The sequence below is a fragment of the Lolium perenne genome, chromosome 6 (assembly GCF_019359855.2).
Source record: "Lolium perenne isolate Kyuss_39 chromosome 6, Kyuss_2.0, whole genome shotgun sequence".
Classification (NCBI taxonomy): domain Eukaryota; kingdom Viridiplantae; phylum Streptophyta; class Magnoliopsida; order Poales; family Poaceae; genus Lolium; species Lolium perenne.
Window position 1 is genome coordinate 264,973,808 of NC_067249.2, and position 20,322 is coordinate 264,994,129.

At 51.8% G+C, this 20,322-nt stretch overlaps 2 protein-coding genes across 3 annotated transcripts; one reads left to right on the forward strand and one right to left on the reverse strand.

The window, feature by feature from the left end:
- The first annotated feature begins 2,844 nt into the window (after window positions 1–2,844).
- On the forward strand, window positions 2,845–6,659 carry LOC127305473 (uncharacterized). 2 transcript variants are annotated; one of them, XM_051335889.2, is made up of 3 exons: window positions 2,845–3,146; window positions 3,438–5,227; window positions 5,341–6,659. In XM_051335889.2, exons 2-3 carry the CDS (start codon window positions 3,469–3,471, stop codon window positions 6,363–6,365), a joined length of 2,784 nt encoding a protein of 927 aa, XP_051191849.1. In that variant the 5' UTR covers window positions 2,845–3,146; window positions 3,438–3,468; the 3' UTR covers window positions 6,366–6,659. The 2 variants fall into 2 exon arrangements, with proteins under 2 accessions (XP_051191849.1, XP_051191848.1); XM_051335888.2 differs by having other exon boundaries at window positions 3,442–5,227.
- Window positions 6,660–7,788: 1,129 nt separating this feature from the next.
- Window positions 7,789–8,511, reverse strand: LOC127309866 (secreted RxLR effector protein 161-like). Its single transcript, XM_051340581.1, has one exon. It carries the CDS (start codon window positions 8,509–8,511, stop codon window positions 7,789–7,791), a length of 723 nt encoding a protein of 240 aa, XP_051196541.1.
- Window positions 8,512–20,322: the final 11,811 nt, after the last annotated feature.

A 20,322-nucleotide genomic window follows, 5' to 3' on the forward strand; every position in this document is an offset into this window, starting at 1 on the left:
TTAATAACCTGGTCAGCCATTTGCCTAGCAAGACCCTGTTTTAAACATCTAGATCGTGAACACCAAGTCCACCTTGATCTTTTGGATGGCATACAACACTCCATTTTGCCAACTGATATTTTTTCTTTTCACTATCCCCTTGCCAAAAGAATCTCGATCGGAAGTAATCCAATCGATGCAAGACTCCTTTGGGTAACTGCAAGAAGATATCATATATAGTATCATATTTGTAAGTACTGAATATATGAGGACTAATCTTCCCCAAGGGATATGAGCTTTCCTTTCCAACTTGTAAGGCGTTTCTGAAGTCGTTGTTTCACGATTTTCCATTCAGCCAGAGTTAGTCTCCGATGATGAATCAGAATACCAAGATAGCTAATTGGAAAACAACCAAGCCCACAGCCGAATAGCTCGGCATAAAGGTTGACATCATCAATGGCTTTGCAAAAACAAAACAACTCGCTTTTATGGAAGTTGATCTTAAGACCTGACAATTGCTCGAACGCTGATAGAATTTTTCAGGAACGCGCGAGAAAGCACGCCTTTTTTTTATGGATAGAGGAAGAACCAAATACAAACTCCACACTTACAACACACGTGGCCAAGGCCAAAGAAGAAAAATAAACTCCTCACAAAAACCCCACAAGTTTCCACCTATCCGCTTCCTCGACAATCGCGTCGAGAAGAACAGCCTCCAACCTAGATTTGTTCTTGAAGATCCTATTGTTTTGCTCAATCCAAATTGACCTAAGAACCAACAAGAAGAGGGAGCACGCTTGAGGCTTCAGCTTGGTCGGCCAGGACTCAAGCACACGCGGCCACCACTCGAGGAGGCCATCCACATTGGTCGGGAGAAGGGAGGTGCGGTCCAAGCCCTTCAGGACTTCGAACCAGATGATTCGGGAGAAAGGGCACTGGAGGAGAAGATGGTCAATAGTCTCTGGGTGTTGCAAGCAGAAGGTGCAAGAATCATCGTTAGTCAATCCATGACGAAGCCTCCGTTCTCCCGTCAAGCAATGGAGAGGGTCTGGCATTGTCGTGGCTTGCGTCAAGGGAGACCCCCTGTCTCCACTTCTATTTGTCATTGTTATGGACGTTCTTGCTGCGTTGTTTAAGGCGGCATATGACAGAGGCCTGTTTGACCCTTTGTTTTCCTTTGGAGTGAAATTTTGGTTACTAGGCCTCAGGAACAGGAAATTTCCCTTGCTATGGAGATTTTCTGCCTCTTTGGTGATGCTTCAGGTCTTCGTGTGAACTATGCCAAGAGTACGGCCACCCTGATCCGCTGTGGAAATCTTGATGTGGATCATATTCATTCGCTGCTCCCGCGTGAGGTGGTGGATTTTCCCTGCACTTATTTGGGTCTACCGCTATCTACTTATAAACTGCCAAAGGCCCACCTTCAGCCTTATATTGACAAATCGGCTAATAGGCTCCCCACGGGGAAGGGATCCCTTCTTGACCTCCAAGGGAGATCGGTGCTGGTCAAGGCTGTGCTTGCGGCGATGTCTATATATATTATGATGGCTCTTGACTTACCCATGTGGATGATCAATGCCCTTGAGGGGCTATGTCGTGGATTCCTTTGGTGTGCGAAACCATCGGCCAAAGGGGGGGGGGGGGTGCCCCCTTGCTTGGTCCTTAGTTTGCACTCCCACAAGGTTTGGTGGATTGGGGATTCGGAACCTCCACATGCTTAATGATGCCCTTCGCATGAAATGGCTATGGATATGTCGAACCTCGTCTGATAGAGCGTGAACTTGTGATCAATTGCCTTGCACGACAAATGCTAGAGCCATCTTTCAGGCTTCGGTTATGCCGGTGCTTGGAAATGGATTTTCCTGCCTCTTTTGGAAAGACCGTTGGATCAATAACAAAAGTGTGGATATGGTTACTCCACTCTTGCTTGATTTTGTGGACAAGCGCGCCCTACGCACCCGTACTGTGGCGCAGGGGCTGCCGGCACATGCTTGGGTGCATGATCTCTCGGTAGGTCTCTCGGTCCCAGCGTTGGTCCAATATCTCAATCTTTGGAACGAGCTCTCCAGTGTGCACTTGGTGGAGGACATGGCCGACTCGTTTACATGGATATGGACTACTTCGAAAGAGTTCTCCGTGAAGTCTGCATACTTGGCCTTTTTTGAGGGGCGTACTTTGTGGGCGTGGCACGACCCGATTTGGAAATACAAGGCTCCTCTCAAATTCAAACTATTTGCGTGGAAAGTGGCGTGGAAAGTGGCGTGGAACGCTGATAGAATTAACTTCAGATTACGTGCCTTTGCTAAATCATGATCCATACCGTAAATGTGGTGCCCTATAATAGTAAACCCTAAAACCTACTAGATTTTCTCCATTGTGGAGGTCCACGGTGGGCTCATGTAGCAAGAGAAGAGTATTCTCCATTGTACCATTTGATTTATCTTATTAACACAATTCTACAATAAAATTTAATTAACACTCTTTTAATTGCTACGAATGACAATAAGAGATAGTCGTTGTACAACTTTTTTTTTATTGTGATATGGAGGGCTAAGGAAAGGCTCGTCTTATGTATCATTGTACATGCCATAAGTATTTTGCTTTTCGTCAAAAAACTTCTAAATTTTTTTCACTCACCACAGCGGATGCTTGGACTGGTGCAAAGGTAACGTATTGATGTTGTGCTAGGTTAGCACTGTGTTCATCTTTCCATGCTAGGCGTTTGACCTATTTGTGCATGCTCGGTTGGCTTTCTTCACACTCGTCGTCGTGATGCCTCGCTGCTGCTGGCTTGTGCATCGCCATTGCTAGCTTATAAATGGGAGGGCACGCAGTGCATCACAGCCTAGGCGCCTAGCTATCTAGATCCTCAAGTCCATGATGCGTGCAGCAGCATGATCACACACTAGCTACAATAGACTAGTCCTCCTCTGTGACTGTGGTGATCGACTTAATCGATCTCCTGTATCTTACTTCCTTTGATCATTCCTTCTATCTTACGTTGTTCGGTTTGCCTCTGATTCTTCAGAGGATTAGCCTTTGATGCCCTGCGCAGATTCAGTAGCTGTTTTGGCATTGTCATATCGGTTTTGATCTGCCTCCCCAAAAATATATGTCCTTGTTGTGAAGATCGAGTGTTTCTTGCTGGCATTTTGTCTCCAGCTAAGGTAATTGGTGTTTCTTAATTCCGAGCAAGTCACATCTCTATACGCTGTTTACCGTCCTTTTTTTTCTGAAGATGTATGTTGCTTGTTCTTGTCTGAACCGGTTGTCCGCTTTGCTGAATTCCTACTACACCGATCATGCAAATCAAACGCCATCGCTGACTAATTAAGCAACTCATCGTGCCTACCTAGCTTGCATGCCGTTTAAAGTAGCGGAGAGTTTCGTATTTTGCATGCTAGTTAAGCAAGTCAGCGGCATAAGTGAAGTCAGACTCACTAGTTTTTCAAACCTAGGCAGTGGGCGCGAGTTCCCGCCATCGTCGCGATGGGCATCACCCGCGCGCACATCGTGAAGAACGACTCCATGGAGGACAAGCTGGGCGACTACGTCGGCGTCAAGCCGAGGACGGTCACCGGCCGCTCGTCGGTGGCGAGACACTCGTCCCGCCTCGTGGCGGCGCTGACCTGCCTCCAGCTCGCCTTCGCCATCTACGCCACCTTCCTCCTCTACTACATGAGCCCCGCCGTGGACCTCCGCGGCAAGCCGGACTTCGCGTGGGCCGCCCGCGTCGCGCAGCGCTGGAAGCAGAGCATCATGGCCGGCGGGGAGGAGGGCGGGCCGCCGCTGCTGCCCCTGCAGGAGGTGTGCGAGCACGAGACCATCGAGTTCGAGCAGAAGAAGTCCACCGACGCGCTCATGATCCGCCTCAAGCGCGAGCTCTACGACGAGGTGCTCGCCTTCCAGCGCCGCTCCTTCGCCGCCGAGACGCTCCCGGAGCTCCTCCGCATGCGGTCCCGCTGGAAGATCTCCGACGACGACCCGGCGTCCCGGCCGCGGGTCACGGTGATCCTCAACCACTTCAAGCGGCGCACGCTGTGCGCGCAGCTCGACACGCTCCGGCGCCAGACGCTGCCGTTCCACCGCGCCTGGGTGCTCGCCTTCGGGAGCCCCAACGAGGCCTCCCTCCGCCGCATCGTCGAGAGCTACAACGACTCCCGCATCAGCTTCGTCGCCTCCGGCTACGACTTCAAGTACTACGGCCGGTTCCAGATGGCGCTGCAGGCGGAGTCCGACTTCGTGTACGTCCTCGACGACGACATGATCCCCGGGACACGCATGCTCGAGATCCTCTGCCACGTCGCCGGCACCGACAAGTACCGCAACTCCGTGCTCGGCAGCATCGGTCGCATCCTGCCGTTCCGGGGCAAGGACTTCACCTTCCCGAGCTACCGCAAGTTCCGGTCCAAGGAGGCCGGGCTCTACCTCCCCGATCCGGCCTACGACATCATCGTTGATCGGATCGTGCAGGTGGACTTCCTGTCCAGCTCATGGTTCCTCGCCACGGAGCTCGTCAAGACGCTCTTCGTCGAGACGCCGTTTACCTTCATGACGGGCGAGGACCTGCACCTGAGCTACCAGCTGCAGAAGTACATGGGCGCGGGCTCCTTCGTGCTCCCCGTCGACGCCGGCGACAAGGAGACGTGGGGGGACAGCGAGCACCGCCTCGCCTACGTGTCGGAGACGACGGTGATCTTCAAGGACATCGTGCAGGTGCGCGACGAGCAGTGGTGGCGCGCGCTCACCTCCGGGTACGTGACGCAGTGGGCGGCCATGCACCCGCAGAAGGTGGATGCGCTCTTCTACGCGCACTCCCTCGGCGAGGTCAGGGCGCTGGCGCCGCTGATGGAGAAGTTCCGCACCACGCCCGGGCGCAAGGCGTACCTCGTGGTGTCCGGTGGTGGGCACTGCCCCTGCGAGGAGGCCGCGGCGGTGCTCAAGTGGCCCAAGGTGGTGTGCAAGGAGCGGCGGTTCAAGGTGTTCGACCTGGCAGTCGGCGCGATCTCCGGCCCGTCGCGGTCCGAGGTTCCCGTGCTGCAGGCCGTGTACTCGAGCATGCGCGGTCTCGTTCGGATGCACAACCCCAGCGTTGTCGTGGCTGTCGCCGACATCGACGGCAAGGTCGAGGACGCGCTCCGCATGGCCACCGAGGCCGCGGTCAACCACACCGCCCTCGTCCTCCTCCCCAGGAAAACCATCCCCAAGGTTCTCTGGATGGCCACCCTCCGCCCCGCGTCGCTCCCAAGTAAACACATCAACCTCTTCTACTCGTCATATCAATTATGTTCTTGCATATCATCGAACACTTTGCACTGCATCGATCGATCATGTCGTGATGGGCCAAGTCTTGGGGCGCAGACTGGAACAAGATGAGGATCTCGGTGAACATCATCACGCAGACGCGCGCGGGGTCCCTGCAGCGTCTCCTGAACTCGCTCCGGAACGCCTACTACCTGGGCGACGAGGTGCCGATCAGCTTCAACATGGACAGCAAGGTGGACGCGGCGACGCTCAACACGGTGAACAACTTCGTGTGGCCGCACGGCGGCAAGACGCTGCGCCGCCGCATCATCCAAGGCGGGCTGATCCGGGCCGTGAGCGAGAGCTGGTACCCGGCCAATGACGACGACTACGGGCTCCTGCTGGAGGACGACATCGAGGTGTCCCCCTACTACTACCTGTGGGTCAAGTACGCGCTGCTGGCCTACCGCTACGACCCCACCGTGTCCCTGCCGGAGCTCTCCTCCATCTCCCTCTACACGCCCCGGCTCGTCGAGGTCGTCAAGGAGCGGCCGCGGTGGAACCCCACGGAGTTCTTCGGCAAGACGAAGCTCGGCGCCAACACGCCCTACCTCCACCAGCTCCCCTGCAGCTGGGGCGCCGTCTTCTTCCCCAAGCACTGGCGCGAGTTCTACGCGTACATGGCGGCGCGTTTCACGGAGGACGCCAAGACGAACCCGGTGCAGATCCCCAAGTCGCGCACCAATGGCTGGCAGGCGTCGTGGAAGAAGTTCCTCATCGACATGATGTACCTGCGCGGGTACGTCAGCCTCTACCCCAACTTCCCCAACCAGACCAGCTTCTCGACCAACCACATGGAGCCCGGCGCCCACATCAGCGCCAAGGACAACAAGCTCAAGCACGACAAGGGGGATTTCGAGGTGCCGCTCGTCGCCGACGACTTCGCGCCGCTGCTGCCGTCCGGCAAGATGCCGCCGGCGTCCAAGCTGCCGGTGCTCAACCTGTTCAACCAGCCCGTGTCCATCAAGGGGCTCAAGTCCGCCGGCGCCAAGCTCCGGCAGGACGTCATCACCTGCGTCGCCACGCAGCTCGTCTCCGTCGACCACGTCACCGGCTTGCCCAAGAACTGCAGCGCCTTCTGATGAGTGTATCGTCTCTGACAGACATTGAACGATCCCATTGCATAAACTACGGGCTGCATCGCATTTGCGTGTATGCTAACTTCTCTCCAAACAATTTGTTCGATCAGCACGTACGCTGTGTGTGCTGCACATGATGGTCTATTAATTCTTCAGATTTCCTATAAATCTTCTTCAATGATGGTCTATTAATTCTTCAGATTTCCTTTAAATCTTCTTTTGCTTCCTGCACTCTACAGACTCATTTTGTACTTAGCTGTCATTTTGCGAGGTATTCAGTTGGCATTCAGTTTTCTCTCCCCTTTTAGTTTTAGTACTGTAACTGAAAGTAGATGGAGACACTTTTTTTTTCGAAATAGGAGCAACGTCCTCTGCATCGAAACGATGCACGCGACTTTTTATTTATTTATGGCAACACGAGTATCAAATACTATCAAGGTTTACAACTCACGAATCACAAAGGGTTGATACAAAGATTAGGCAACGAAATAAGAAAAACATGGCTCGTTTATGCATCATAGAGACGTTTAGTATGAAGCCAACCACCCTGGCTGAAGATAGGATTACAACCGCCATCAGCCCATTGCATCCATTATCTAAAGGTTCCCGCTGCTCCGTGGGAAGAAGGTAGGATTACATGTGAATTGATACCCTGTGGCTTTGTGGGATGATCTACAGAGTGTTACGTTCTAAAGCATCAAGAGTAGCACAAGATCATCCATGGTAGACTAGAACACCTAATGCACATCAATGCCTGCGTGAGGCAGGCTTGGTGCAGCGGTGGTGATGAAGATCTGGTGGTGGCCTGGAGATCCTCGTGATCCCTCTAGATGCCACCTGCACTGCTTGACGACTGGACTCAGGTATTTTGTGTTGCGTAAAACTTGCAATGTTTTCTGTATTCCTCTTCTCTCTTTATGCTAACTGCTTACAACTGAAAAGGCTAGAAACTAGGATCAACACCCGAGCCTACAGGGCAGTGCCATCCCACTACCGCACAGATCCATCACCCCTACAAGTTAGCTGCATGAATAGGTCGTGTCCATCCCCACGAGCAGTGGCGGAGCTAGGCAAGAAGTGCTGGGGGCGAAATGTAAAATCTCTAAGTTTTGGGGGGGCAAAAGGTTAAAAAAATCCCATTTAAGCCTATCCCCCAAAAAAATTCTTCAGAGAATGGTCAAAAGTTGGGGGGGGGGGGGGGGGGGCACTGCCCCCTGACATGCACATAGCTCCGCCAGTGCCCACGAGCATCCAAGGCAGCTAAGACCAAGTCTAAATTGACTGAAACAAAACGGCTAACTGAAAACTAGTCTGAAACTGAAACTACTGCAGCTAGCCTGCTTATGTCTGACGAAAAACAAGACCTACACTAGCACTGCACTGAATTATTCAACAATATCCCCTTAAGGCAGATGCAGTGCGCTTACTAAACCTTGACGACCTTGATCTTCTCACGGAGCATCTGGAGACGCACTCGGCCCAGAGCCTTTGTAAGGATATCTGCGAGCTGATCTTCAGTGCCAACAAACTGAACCACGATGGTGCCATTCTCAGCGCAGTTCCTGATGTTGTGGTACCGCACTTCAATATGCTTGATGCTGTCGTGGAACACTGGGTTCTTGATGAGTTGAATGGTGGACTTGTTGTCCACGTGTAGATCGGCAACCAGAGGATCAGTTCCTAGCAGATTACCGAGCAAAAACCCTAGCCAGACTCCCTGACAAGCTGCGGTTGCTGCTGCAATGTATTCAGACTCGCAGGATGACAGCGCCACAACCCTCTGCTTCTGGCTCTGCCAAGACACCAAACAATCAGCGAAGAAGAAAAGTGTGCCTGCGGTACTCTTTCTATCATCGATGTCGCCGGCCAAGTCTGCATCGCTGTAGTCGATCAGATGAGCTCCACCCGGTGCTGAGGTGTATGAGCAGCCAATGTCCATCGTCCCAGAGACGTAGCGGAGTTGGTGCTTGACAGCACTCATGTGCTCAGTGGTGGGCGCCTCCATGAAGCGGCTCACCATGCCGATGGCGAAGCTGATGTCGGGCCTCGTTTGTACCAGGTAACGCAGGCTACCGACGATGTTGCGGTAGAGCATGACATCGACCGGTGGATTGGATCTCTGCTTGGACAGCTTCAACCTTGGCTCCATCGGCACTGCCTTCTCCAAGAGCTTGGCAGCGAATGCACTCTGCTTCAGAGTAATGTGGCCGGGCTTCTATGACACCTTCTCCAAGAGGTCGTCGACGTAGACCCCAAACAACAGCCGCGACTTGCCCTTCCCACGGGTGTACACAGCGTGCTCGGAGGTGTTCCGCTTGAACCCGAGCGACACCAGGACGATGTGGAGCTTGGTGTTCCAGGCGCGTGGGGCCTGGCGAAGTCCATACAACGCCTTGTGGAAGCGCAGAACCTTGCTGCTGTTGTTGCCATCGATGAATCCTGGTGGCTGGCTCACGTACACCTCCTCGCCCAGTTCCCCGTTCAGGAACGCTATCTTCACATCCATGTGGTGTACCTGCCACTGGAATTGAGCGGCTACGGCGAGCAGAAGCCTGACCGAGTCTAGGCGTGCGACAGGGGCAAAGACCTTATCGAAATCGATCCCCGGCCGCTGGACGTAGCCCTTTGCGACGAGCCTGGTCTTGTGCTTGAGGATGATGCCATCGGCGTCGCGCTTCAGCTTGTAGACCCACTTAAGGCCAATGGGCCTGTGCCCGGCGGGCATGTCCACCAGCGTCCAGGTGGAGTTCTGCTCAATCGAGACCAGCTCGTCGACCATCGCCAGCCTCCAGTCCTCATCGCCCTCCGCCTCGGCGAGCGTCGATGGCTCGCCAGTGGGAGTGAGTAGGAGGTGCTCCGCCCGCCCTGGATTCTGTGCGTCGGGATCAACCAGATCGAGGACGCGGCGGTAGCGCTGGGTGCCGTCTGGGTCGACACCAACATCGAGGTTGTCCACTTGTCCTCGTCTCGTTCAGCTGGTGGAGACACGAAGCGGACGAGCTGGACCTCGCTCGCAGTCGTGGGTATGACTGGGCTCAATGGTCCATCAGCCACGGATGTGGCCCGAGATAGAGGAGTTGGAGCCGGGGACGAAGGCATGGCTGGCACGCTTGATGCTGGCATCGGCATGGTCCAGTTCTTGACAGTGAGCGTGAACGCGCCACCGCCGTGCTCCCCCCAGTCCCAGCTGGTACTCTCGTCGAAGATGACGTCCCTGGAGACGACAAGTTTCTTCCTTGCTAGATCATACAGGCGATAGGCCTTGCTCCCGTGCTCATAGCCGATCATCACCATCGGTCGTTAGCGGTCATCCAACTTCTTGAGTCCTGGCTTCGTCTCCTTCACGTAGGCCCTACAGCCAAATACACGTAGGAAGTGTACATTTGTCTTACGGCCGTACCAGCCCTCGAATGGAGTCTTGCCATCCAGGCTTCTCGTCACTGATCTGTTCAGCACGAACACTGCGGTCATTGCAGCTTCTCCCCAGAACTCTGTAGGCGCGGACATGGCCTTGAGCATGCTCCTTGGCTCCGACGACCGTCTGGCTCCTCCTCTCCACTACTCCATTCTATTGAGGAGAATAGGGGCAGTGAGGTGCCGCTGGACGCCGCGATAGGCGCACCATTCAGCGAAGTCCACCGCAGTGAACTCGCCGCCGCGGTCCGTGCGAAGCACTCGGAGTGGCTGTCGTGACTCCTTTTCCGCCTCTGCCTGGAAGCGGCGAATTGTCGTTGCTGCTTCGTCCTTGGACTTGAGCAGGATCATCCACATGAAACGGCTGAAGTCATCGACGAGCAGGAGGAAGTACTTCTTCCCTCCGTGCGTTGGTGGCGAGATAGGCCCGCACAGATCACCGTGTACGAGCTCGATGGGCGTCTGTTGGAGATATGCCCAAGAGGCAATAATAAAAGTGGTTATTATATATCTTTTTGTTTATGATAAATGTTTATATACCATGCTATAATTGTATTAACCGAAACATTGATACATGTGTGTTATGTAAACAACAATGAGTCCCTAGTAAGCCTCTTAACTAGCTTGTTGATTAATAGATGATCATAGTTTCATGATCATGAACATTGGATGTTATTAATAACAAGGTTATGTCATTATATGAATGATGTAATGGACAGATCCAATTAAGCATAGCATAAGATCACGTCATTAAGTTATTTGCTATAAGCTTTCGATACATAGTTACCTAGTCCTTTTGACCGTGAGATCATGTAAATCACTTATACCGGAAAGGTACTTTGATTACATCAAACGCCACTGCATAAATGGGTGGTTATAAAGGTGGGATTAAGTATCCGGAAAGTATGAGTTGAGGCATATGGATCAACAGTGGGATTTGTCCATCCCGATGACGGATAGATATACTCTGGGCCCTCTCGGTGGAATGTCGTCTAATAGCTTGCAAGCATATGAATGGTTCATAAGAGACCACATACCACGGTACGAGTAAAGAGTACTTGTCAGGAGACGAGGTTGAACGAGGTATAGAGATACCGATGATCAAACGTCGGACAAGTAAAATATCGCGTGACAAAGGGAATTGGTATCGTATGTGAATGGTTCATTCGATCACTAAGTCATCGTTGAATATGTGGGAGCCATTATGGATCTCCAGATCCCGCTATTGGTTATTGGTCGGAGAGAGTTCTCAACCATGTCTACATAGTTCGCGAACTGTAGGGTGACACACTTAAGGTTTGATGTCGTATTAGTAGAACTTGAATATGGAATGGAGTTCGAAGTTTTGTTCGAAGTCTCGGATGGGATCCCGGACATCACGAGGAGTTCCGGAATGGTCCGGAGAATAAGATTCATATATAGGAAGTCATTTTATAAGTTTGAAAATGATCCGGTGCATTTATGGAAGGTTCTACAAGGTTCTAGAAAAGTCCGGAAGAAATCACTTTGGAAGGCGGAGTCCCGGAGGGACTCCACCTATCATGGCCGGCCAACCCTAGAGGGGTGGAGTCCTAGGTGGACTCCACCAAGGGTGGCCGGCCACCTCCTCATGGAAGGGTGGGAGTCCCACTTGAGGTGGGAATCCCACCTTGGGTAGGTTTCCCTACACATGGAAGTTTTTGGGTTGGGGTCTTATTCGAAGACTTGTAGTCCAACACTTGGGGGTTCCACCTATATAATGAGGAGCAAGGGGAGGGGGCCGGCCACACCAAAGCCATAGCTGGCCGCACCCCTCATAGTGGCCGGCCACCACCCCCTCTCCCAAACCCTAGCCGCCCCACCTCCTCCACCTCTCCCGCAACGCTTAGCGAAGCTCCGCCGGAGATCTCCATCGACACCGCCACCACGCCGTCGTGCTGTTGGGATTCAAGGAGGAGCTACTACTTCCGCTGCCCGCTGGAACGGGGAGAAGGACGTCGTCTTCATCAACACCGAACGTGTGACCGAGTACGGAGGTGCTGCCCGATTGTGGCACCGTCAAGATCTTCTACGCGCTTTTGAAAGCGGCAAGTGATCATCTTCTGCAACAACGAGAGCCTCCTCTCGTAGGCTTTGGAACTCTTCAAGGGTTAGTATCGTTCATCCCCTCGTTGCTACCATCTTCTAGATTGCATCTTGGCTTGGATTGCGTTCTCGCGGTAGGAATTTTTTTGTTTTCTATAGAATCCCTACAGTGGTATCAGAGCCGTGTCTATGCATAGATGGTTGCACGAGTAGAACACAATTGTTTTGTGGGCATTGATGCTTATGTTTTCTTTAGTTTGAGTACTTTGCATCTTTGTGGCATAGTGGGATGAAGCGGCTCGGGCTAACTTTACATGATCGCGTTCATGAGATTTGCTCCACGCTGTTATCACCAGGATTTGACCGAGTCAGAGGTGGGCCGCGATCAAGATGGATTTAAAGAGTATACATAGAAGAATTACGTGAATCGGCCTGTTATGCAAAGTTGGGCTAGTTTGCCCTTGTATCTGTAACATAGTAGATTACGTGTCGGTTAGTTAGAGTTTGCCTCGTGCACGGTTGGGATTATTCCCACGTTAGAAAGTCCCCTGGACTATAAATATGTATCTAGGGTTTATGGAATAAACAACAACCAACGTTCAACCAACAAATCAATCTCGGCGCATCGCCAACTCCTTCGTCTTGAGGGTTTCTACCGGTAAGCATCATGCTGCCTAGATCGCATCTTGCGATCTAGGCAGCAGATGCTTTATGTTGTTCATGCGTTGCTCGTACTGAAGCCTTTTTGATGGCGAGCAACGTAGTTATCATAGATGTGTTAGGGTTAGCATAGTTCTTCGCATAACATGCTATCGTAGTGCGACCCTTGCATATCTAGCCGCCCTCACACCTATCTTAGGTGTGGGGGCGGCACCCCGCTTGATCATAATTTAGTAGATCCGATCCGTTACGGTTGCTCCTTGTTCTACAAGGATTAGTTTAATATCTGCAATAGTTAGGCCTTACAAAGGGTTGGAGGATCCAGCGGCACGTAGGGTGTCGTTTGCTAGTCCTAGACAGGATGTTCCGGGGATCAACCTCGTGTTGGTTTTTAGGCCCTATCTAGGATCGGCTTACGATCACCGTGCGTGGCCGCGAGGCCCAATCGTGAGTAGGATGATCCGATTATGCGGTGAAAACCCCAGATCGTCGTAGATCGCATTAGCTTTATCTTGATCAAGCAGGACCACCATATATTCGTGCACCTCGTACGAATCATGGGTGGATCGGCTCCTTGAGCCGATTCACAGGACAACCTGAGAGCCGATCGAGGCTCGTATTTAATGTTTACGTGTATGCCATGCAGGAAACTAAGCGCGGCATCTCCATCACCTTCCTGACCAGGTATAGGTCAGGTGGCACGCCCTTGCATCAGCATCGGATGTGTGTACCAGAGGCTTTGCGGGCCGTCGCTCGGAGGGACCAGGGCCAGCCGCAGCCCTAAGTTGTTCCCGGCTCTACTGTGTTGCCCGTCGCTGCCCGCCGGTGGGTTTTGACCGCAACACATTCTGGCACGCCCGGTGGGACTCTCGTCTACATCAACCACATCGCCATCTACATCTGAGATGGCGGACGGCACGCCAGTCACGTACGAGGATCTGACCGACGAGCTCAAGAAGAAGTATGACGAGGTCAAAGCCATCCTCGAAGCCGACCTCATCGGCTCTTTCCACAGAACCCGTTCACATGGCATCAGGTGGAAGGGGTTCACGTCTGATGGTGCACTCGATGGGATAGACCTCTCTGCCCCGTCAGAAGAACGCACCAGGTCCCTGCGGCAGGAGATCAACTACTTGGTGGCTCACTCGCTACACCGCCACTCTGAGAACCTGGTAAACACGTTGGAGCGTGTCGCTCTTCGGGTGATCCAGGAAATCATGAGGCACCAGTACTCGCCGTCAGGACCAGCTCTCGGAACGCATCAAGGACAGTTGCCACTCCAGTCCCGTCCACCGCTGCCATTTGCGTTGGCAGCACCAGAAGTGCCGAATTCACCGGCATTCGTCGTCTACAAGATCGGTGGTGACCCTAGTGACTGCCAGTTCTTGCATGAGGCGCCTAAGGAGATCCCTCACGGGTACATGTGCACGTATGTGCCAGATTGCGGTAACTGGGCGCTCACAAACCAGGCCGCTACATCAGGGACTTCTGGGAAAGTAGGAGGAACGTCAGGAACAGATCTTGAGAAGCAGACGTGGCTAACTAAATATGCCACGCCGACGAACCTCCAGAGCTCAGCTCCTGCAGTTGGCTCAGAGCTGGAAAAGCAAGCATGGCTGGCTAAGTACGCCACCCCGGTGAATCTTCAGAGTTCGACTCCTGCAGCCAGCACAGCGGATCAGATCAGTGCTATACTGAGAGACCAGTTCGGCATGGTGCCGAAAAGGAGGGCAATCGGCTATTCCAAGCCGTACCCCGACGAGTACGAGTTGATCCCGCTACCACCTAAATATCGGCTCCCTGATTTCTCCAAATTCAGTGGATCAGATGGTTCCAGCTCCATCGAGCATGTGAGCCGATATTTGGCACAACTAGGAACGGCTTCAGTGTCGGATCCACTACGCGTGAGGCTCTTCTCACAGTCCCTCACGGGATCGGCTTTCGGATGGTACACCTCGTTGCCACCAGACTCGATCCGGACTTGGAAGCAGTTGGAAGAACAGTTCCATACGCAGTACCACTCAGAGGCTTCCGAGTCTGGCCTTGCCGATCTAGCACAAATACGTCAGAAGCGTGGAGAAACCGTGACAGAATACATCCAGCGCTTCAGGAATCTTAGGAACCGATGTTATTCGGTTCGTGTGACTGAAAAGGAAGCAAGCCGAGTTGGCGATGGCGGGCCTTGCAGCACCGCTCAAGGACATGGCCTCCCAAGCAGACTACCCCTCACTGGCGCACATGGTTCAGAAACTGTCGGCATATGAACAGCGCCACCCGGACTTGTACCAGGACAAATTCAAGCGTGCAGTAGTCCTGGTCGAGGCAGAGGAAGACGAAGTTTCTGCGGGAGATCAAGAAGTAGCAATGGCTGAATGGACTCGGGGGGCAACCCCCGTGTCCTGCAAATGGGTTAAGCCACCAGGTCCGCCCAGGGGTTTTGATTTTGATGTGACCAAAACTGAGCAAATCTTCGACCTCCTGCTCAAGGAGAAGCAGTTGAAGATACCCGAAGGTCTCAAATTCCCCACGGTACAGGAGCTGAATGGAAAGCCATATTGCAAATGGCATAACTCGCTCTCCCATGCCACCAACGACTGCAGGGTGTGGCGTCAGCAGATCCAAATGGCGATAGAGCAAGGACGTCTGATATTCAACCAGTACGCCATGAAAGTCGACACCCAACCCTTCCCCACCGTTAACATGGTGGAATGCACTTACCCTGAAGGTTGCCAGCCAGGATCCTCGTTCAGCATCAATATGGTAGGACTTGGACACCCCTCTGGCAAGGATGGAGACGAGGGCAGCTGCTCTCGTAGCAAGGACGCAGAGGAGGCCGCTCCACGCGATAGGCTCCGTCATGATGGCAAGCGCTACGTCACAGAGGGAGAAGTGAAGAACATGAGATATCAGCGACCCCTCTCTGATCACCTCCTCAACAAGTATGTGAGTCAGTATGACCAACGCCGATGATCCAGCGATGATGATGAAAGAGATCGTCTGGCTAGAGAAGCCAGAAGACATCGTCGGCATGATTGCGATGAGGAGGAGCACGAGCGCCGTGCCAAAGGAAAGGCAAGGGAGCGAGACGACCAGGACAAGCACTGGGACTGTCCCTTCTTCAGACACTGCTGGGATTCAGGAATGAGCCGATTGCCTACAATCGGCAATTGCCCAGAATGCAACCAGAAGAAGAAGGAGGCAGCCAACGTGTCTGTGTTCAAACGTCTAGGGCCTCCCCCAACACAAAGCAAACGCGCTGAGTCCCCTCGTTTGGAAGATCTCGAGGATTCAGAAGACGAGGGAAAAGAAGAAGAAGACAGGTACCACCGTCCAAGGTGGTGCCCTGATGGACTCAGCCGTTCCGAAAAGCGCAGGGTTCAGCGATTGCGCGGCTTGGAGGAAGCCGAAAGGTTGTACTTGCATACGCTGAGGAAGGCACGACCTGATCTGGCTGCGAAAGTTCAGCGAACCCTGGACGAAGAGGGTCGTCCACGGAAAATGGAGTGGCGCCCCAAGCAAAGGAAAGCCGATGATGAAACATCGGCTGGCACAAACATGGTGCTCGTCCTTCCGACGGAGCTTAGTGCTCCACGATTACACGATGCACTCGAGGTGGACGACAGCAAGCGCATCAACATGATAAAGTCAGAGGTTGGGCTGGTTTTATCCACTGGCCTAACCGTGTAACTGGAGCAGACCAATGAGCAAACATGGCGAGGCTGATCCTTGTGATCGGCCCCAAAAATCTATGAAGGGACATTACAGAACCTTCATTGAGTGTTTCGATCAATATGGAGGCCGATTTTCAGCAATCGGCCAAAATTATCTTCACCACAGGTTCTGCTTATGTTCAACGTTGATCTATTGGGCACCTGTCACGTCGGTGGATGAGAGTCAACACGGATCCTAGCAGAGCCGACGTGCAAGTGCAGTGCCTTGGCTAACCACAAAGCCGATATCTGTAGTCACCTGGCAGATTCGGCTCGGGGGGCACCTAAACCAGATGAACATGTGAACATGAAGAGGAGAACATTTGTGCAGTAAAATATTGGGGCTGATAGGAAAAATCGGCCAGTAAAAAAAAAATTTTCTCGCCTCAAGTAAGGCTCGGGGGGCAGCAGGCCTGGTGGATGCTCTGTTTAGGAGCCGATTGATATGTCATCAGCTCATCCTTCGTGGCAACCTTCTTCACAGAATGATGAGTGCAGGCAGAAGAGGATCGCTGAAACTGGTGGGAGAAATTTAAGGGCTCTCTTGAAGATTCCACATTGTCCACCAGATCTTAGGATCATCAGTTGAAGAATCGAAGGGTGGATTTTAAAGGGCCGATGCGTTGCTATCAGCTCATGAAGCATTGGCCAAGGGGACGAATCGGCTAAATCAGCGTAAAGAACATCGGCAAAATCAAAGGAAAGTTTCCATTGATAATAAGATTTCTTACAAAGAGAAGCCGATTGTACAGCAAAAGGGACAGATTGCTACTGCTAATCCTATACTAGTAGGTCCCTATTCTAAGGGTTGTTGCCGTCTTCGCCGTCGCTGGGGTAGCTGCCCTCATTGTTGCTGTCGACGAATCCCTCGGTGCTGCTACTGTGACCTTCAGCGGAGGCTTCTCCCTCGTCATCATCATCGTCCTCGTCTGACCAAGCCCAGCCACGGATGCGCTTTGGCGGCAGTTCGTCAGAGGAGGTGTCGTCCTTCTGTTCCTTCTTCATGTCGGAGGAGATGTCTTCGTCTTCGTCATCCTCTTCTTCTTTGGTGACGGAGGTGAATTTACCCCGGAAGGGAGGGTCGTCGTCGTCGCTCTCCGCCTCCAGTGCTCCGTCGACCAGGTACCGGAGGTCATCTTCCCCGTCGGTTAGGGGCATGGCCCCATCTGACCAGACGAGGTCCTCGCCCTCTGGCACGAAGTCGAAATCCCATTCCCGCTGGTCCCAATACTTGGGAGCACGACGGTTGTACGCCTCCATCTGGTCGTGCTCTGGAACCGACTCGCTTGAGGAAGAGGATTGGAGAGAAATGGAAAAGGAGGAAGAAGACGACATGGCTATGGAAAAAAGAGGGTTTTTTGGTGCCGATGGCTGGGACAGAAAAGGGGATGAAGACGGCTAATCGATCGGCATGGATAAATAATGAGAAGCCTGGTGGAGATTTAATGCCATTGCAGTTTCCAAGGAGGTGATGCTAAAGCTATCGAATTGCAGCGAAGCTGAGAAGACAGGATATCATGATGAAGGATGCTGCAACGGTTCTGCTCTGCCACGACATGACCCTTCGTAGAAAACAGAATGGTTTTGAAATTATCATTATCAAAACCAGGGGGGCATGTGTTATCACCAGGATTTGACCGAGTCAGAGGTGGGCCGCGATCAAGATGGATTTAAAGAGTATACATAGAAGAATTACGTGAATCGGCCTGTTATGCAAAGTTGGGCTAGTTTGCCCTTGTATCTGTAACATAGTAGATTACGTGTCGGTTAGTTAGAGTTTGCCTCGTGCACGGTTGGGATTATTCCCACGTTAGAAAGTCCCCTGGACTATAAATATGTATCTAGGGTTTATGGAATAAACAACAACCAACGTTCAACCAACAAATCAATCTCGGCGCATCGCCAACTCCTTCGTCTTGAGGGTTTCTACCGGTAAGCATCATGCTGCCTAGATCGCATCTTGCGATCTAGGCAGCAGATGCTTTATGTTGTTCATGCGTTGCTCGTACTGAAGCCTTTTTGATGGCGAGCAACGTAGTTATCATAGATGTGTTAGGGTTAGCATAGTTCTTCGCATAACATGCTATCGTAGTGCGACCCTTGCATATCTAGCCGCCCTCACACCTATCTTAGGTGTGGGGGCGGCACCCCGCTTGATCATAATTTAGTAGATCCGATCCATTACGGTTGCTCCTTGTTCTACAAGGATTAGTTTAATATCTGCAATAGTTAGGCCTTACAAAGGGTTGGAGGATCCAGCGGCACGTAGGGTGTCGTTTGCTAGTCCTAGACAGGATGTTCCGGGGATCAACCTCGTGTTGGTTTTTAGGCCCTATCTAGGATCGGCTTACGATCACCGTGCGTGGCCGCGAGGCCCAATCGTGAGTAGGATGATCCGATTATGCGGTGAAAACCCCAGATCGTCGTAGATCGCATTAGCTTTATCTAGATCAAGCAGGACCACCATATATTCGTGCACCTCGTACGAATCATGGGTGGATCGGCTCCTTGAGCCGATTCACAGGACAACCTGAGAGCCGATCGAGGCTCGTATTTAATGTTTACGTGTATGCCATGCAGGAAACTAAGCGCGGCATCTCCATCACCTTCCTGACCAGGTATAGGTCAGGTGGCACGCCCTTGCATCAGCATCGGACGTGTGTACCAGAGGCTTTGCGGGCCGTCGCTCGGAGGGACCAGGGCCAGCCGCAGCCCTAAGTTGTTCCTGGCTCTACTGTGTTGCCCGTCGCTGCCCGCCGGTGGGTTTTGACCGCAACACACGCTCGACATGCAACTTGTATTGCATAAGTGGCTTTGCGGGTGTCTGTCTCTCCTACTATAGTGAAGATTCAATTTACTCTTCTATTGACAACACTAGTATCACCGTTGTGGTTCATATTCGTAAGTAGATTAGATCTCACTCGAAAACCCTAAACCACGTAAAATATGCAAACCATATTAGAGACGTCTAATTTGTTTTTGCAGGGTTTGGTGATGTGATATGGCCATAATGTGATGATGAATATGTATGAGATGATCATTATTGTATTGTGGCAACCGGAAGGAGCCTTATGGTTGTCTTTAAATTTCATTTTGAGTAGTATTTCAAAGAAGTTGTAATAGTTGCTACATGGGAGAACAATCATGAAGACGGCGTCATTGACCTTGACGCTACGCCGACGATGATGGAGATCATGCCCGTTGATGATGGAGATCATGTTCGTGCTTTGGAGATGAAGATCAAAGGCGCAAAGACAAAGGGGCCATATCATATCACATATGAACTGCGTGTGATGTTAATCCTTTTATGCATCTTATTTTGCTTAGATCGCGACGGTAGCATTATAAGATGATCCCTCTCACTAAAATATCAAGATAATAAAGTGTTCATCCTTAGTAGCACCGTTGCCAAGACTTGTCGTTTCGAAGCATCTCGTGATGATCGGGTGTGATAGAATCAACAAGTGCATACAATGGGTGCAAGCCAGTTTTGCACATGCGGATACTAAGGTTGCCTTGACGAGCCTAGCATGTACAGACATGGTCTCGGAACACGTGATACCGAAAGGTAGAGCATGAATCATATGATTGATATGATGAACATTTTGAGTGTTCGCCATTGAAGTTACATCTTGTCTCGTGATGATCGGACTTGGTGTGGTGGATTTGGTTCGTGTGATCACTAAGACAATTCGAGGGATATTGTTTTGAGTGGGAGTTCACCTAGTTTTTAATTTTGTTGAATTAAAATGAACTCAACTTTTCATAAACATTAGTCTAAGCTATTGCAAATATATGTTGTAAATATGGCATCCCCAATCAATTTTAACCAGTTCCTAGAGAAAGAAAAGCTTAAGAGCAACGGTAGCAACTTCACCGACTGGTTCCGTCATGTGAGGATTTTCCTCGCTGGTGGAAACCTGCAATATGTGCTTGATGCACCGCTAGGTGACCCTCCTGCAGAAACTGAAACCGATGAAGTAAAGAATGTTTACGCGGCTCGAAAAACTCGGTACTCTCAAGTTCAGTGTGCCATCCTATGCAGTTTGGAAGCCGATCTTCAAAAACGTTTTGAGCACCACGATCCACATGAGTTGATCAATGAGTTGAAA

What these genes read in the sequence shown, in the direction of transcription:
- LOC127305473 (XM_051335889.2), top strand. Translation starts at nt 3,469, where the DNA reads ATGGGCATCACCCGCGCGCACATCGTGAAGAACGACTCCATGGAGGAC. An exon ending in CCGCCCCGCGTCGCTCCCAA is followed by an intron (nt 5,228 to 5,340) that starts GTAAACACATCA and finishes CTTGGGGCGCAG; the next exon opens with ACTGGAACAAGATGAGGATC.
- LOC127309866 (XM_051340581.1), bottom strand. Translation starts at nt 8,511, where the DNA reads ATGGAGCCAAGGTTGAAGCTGTCCAAGCAGAGATCCAATCCACCGGTC.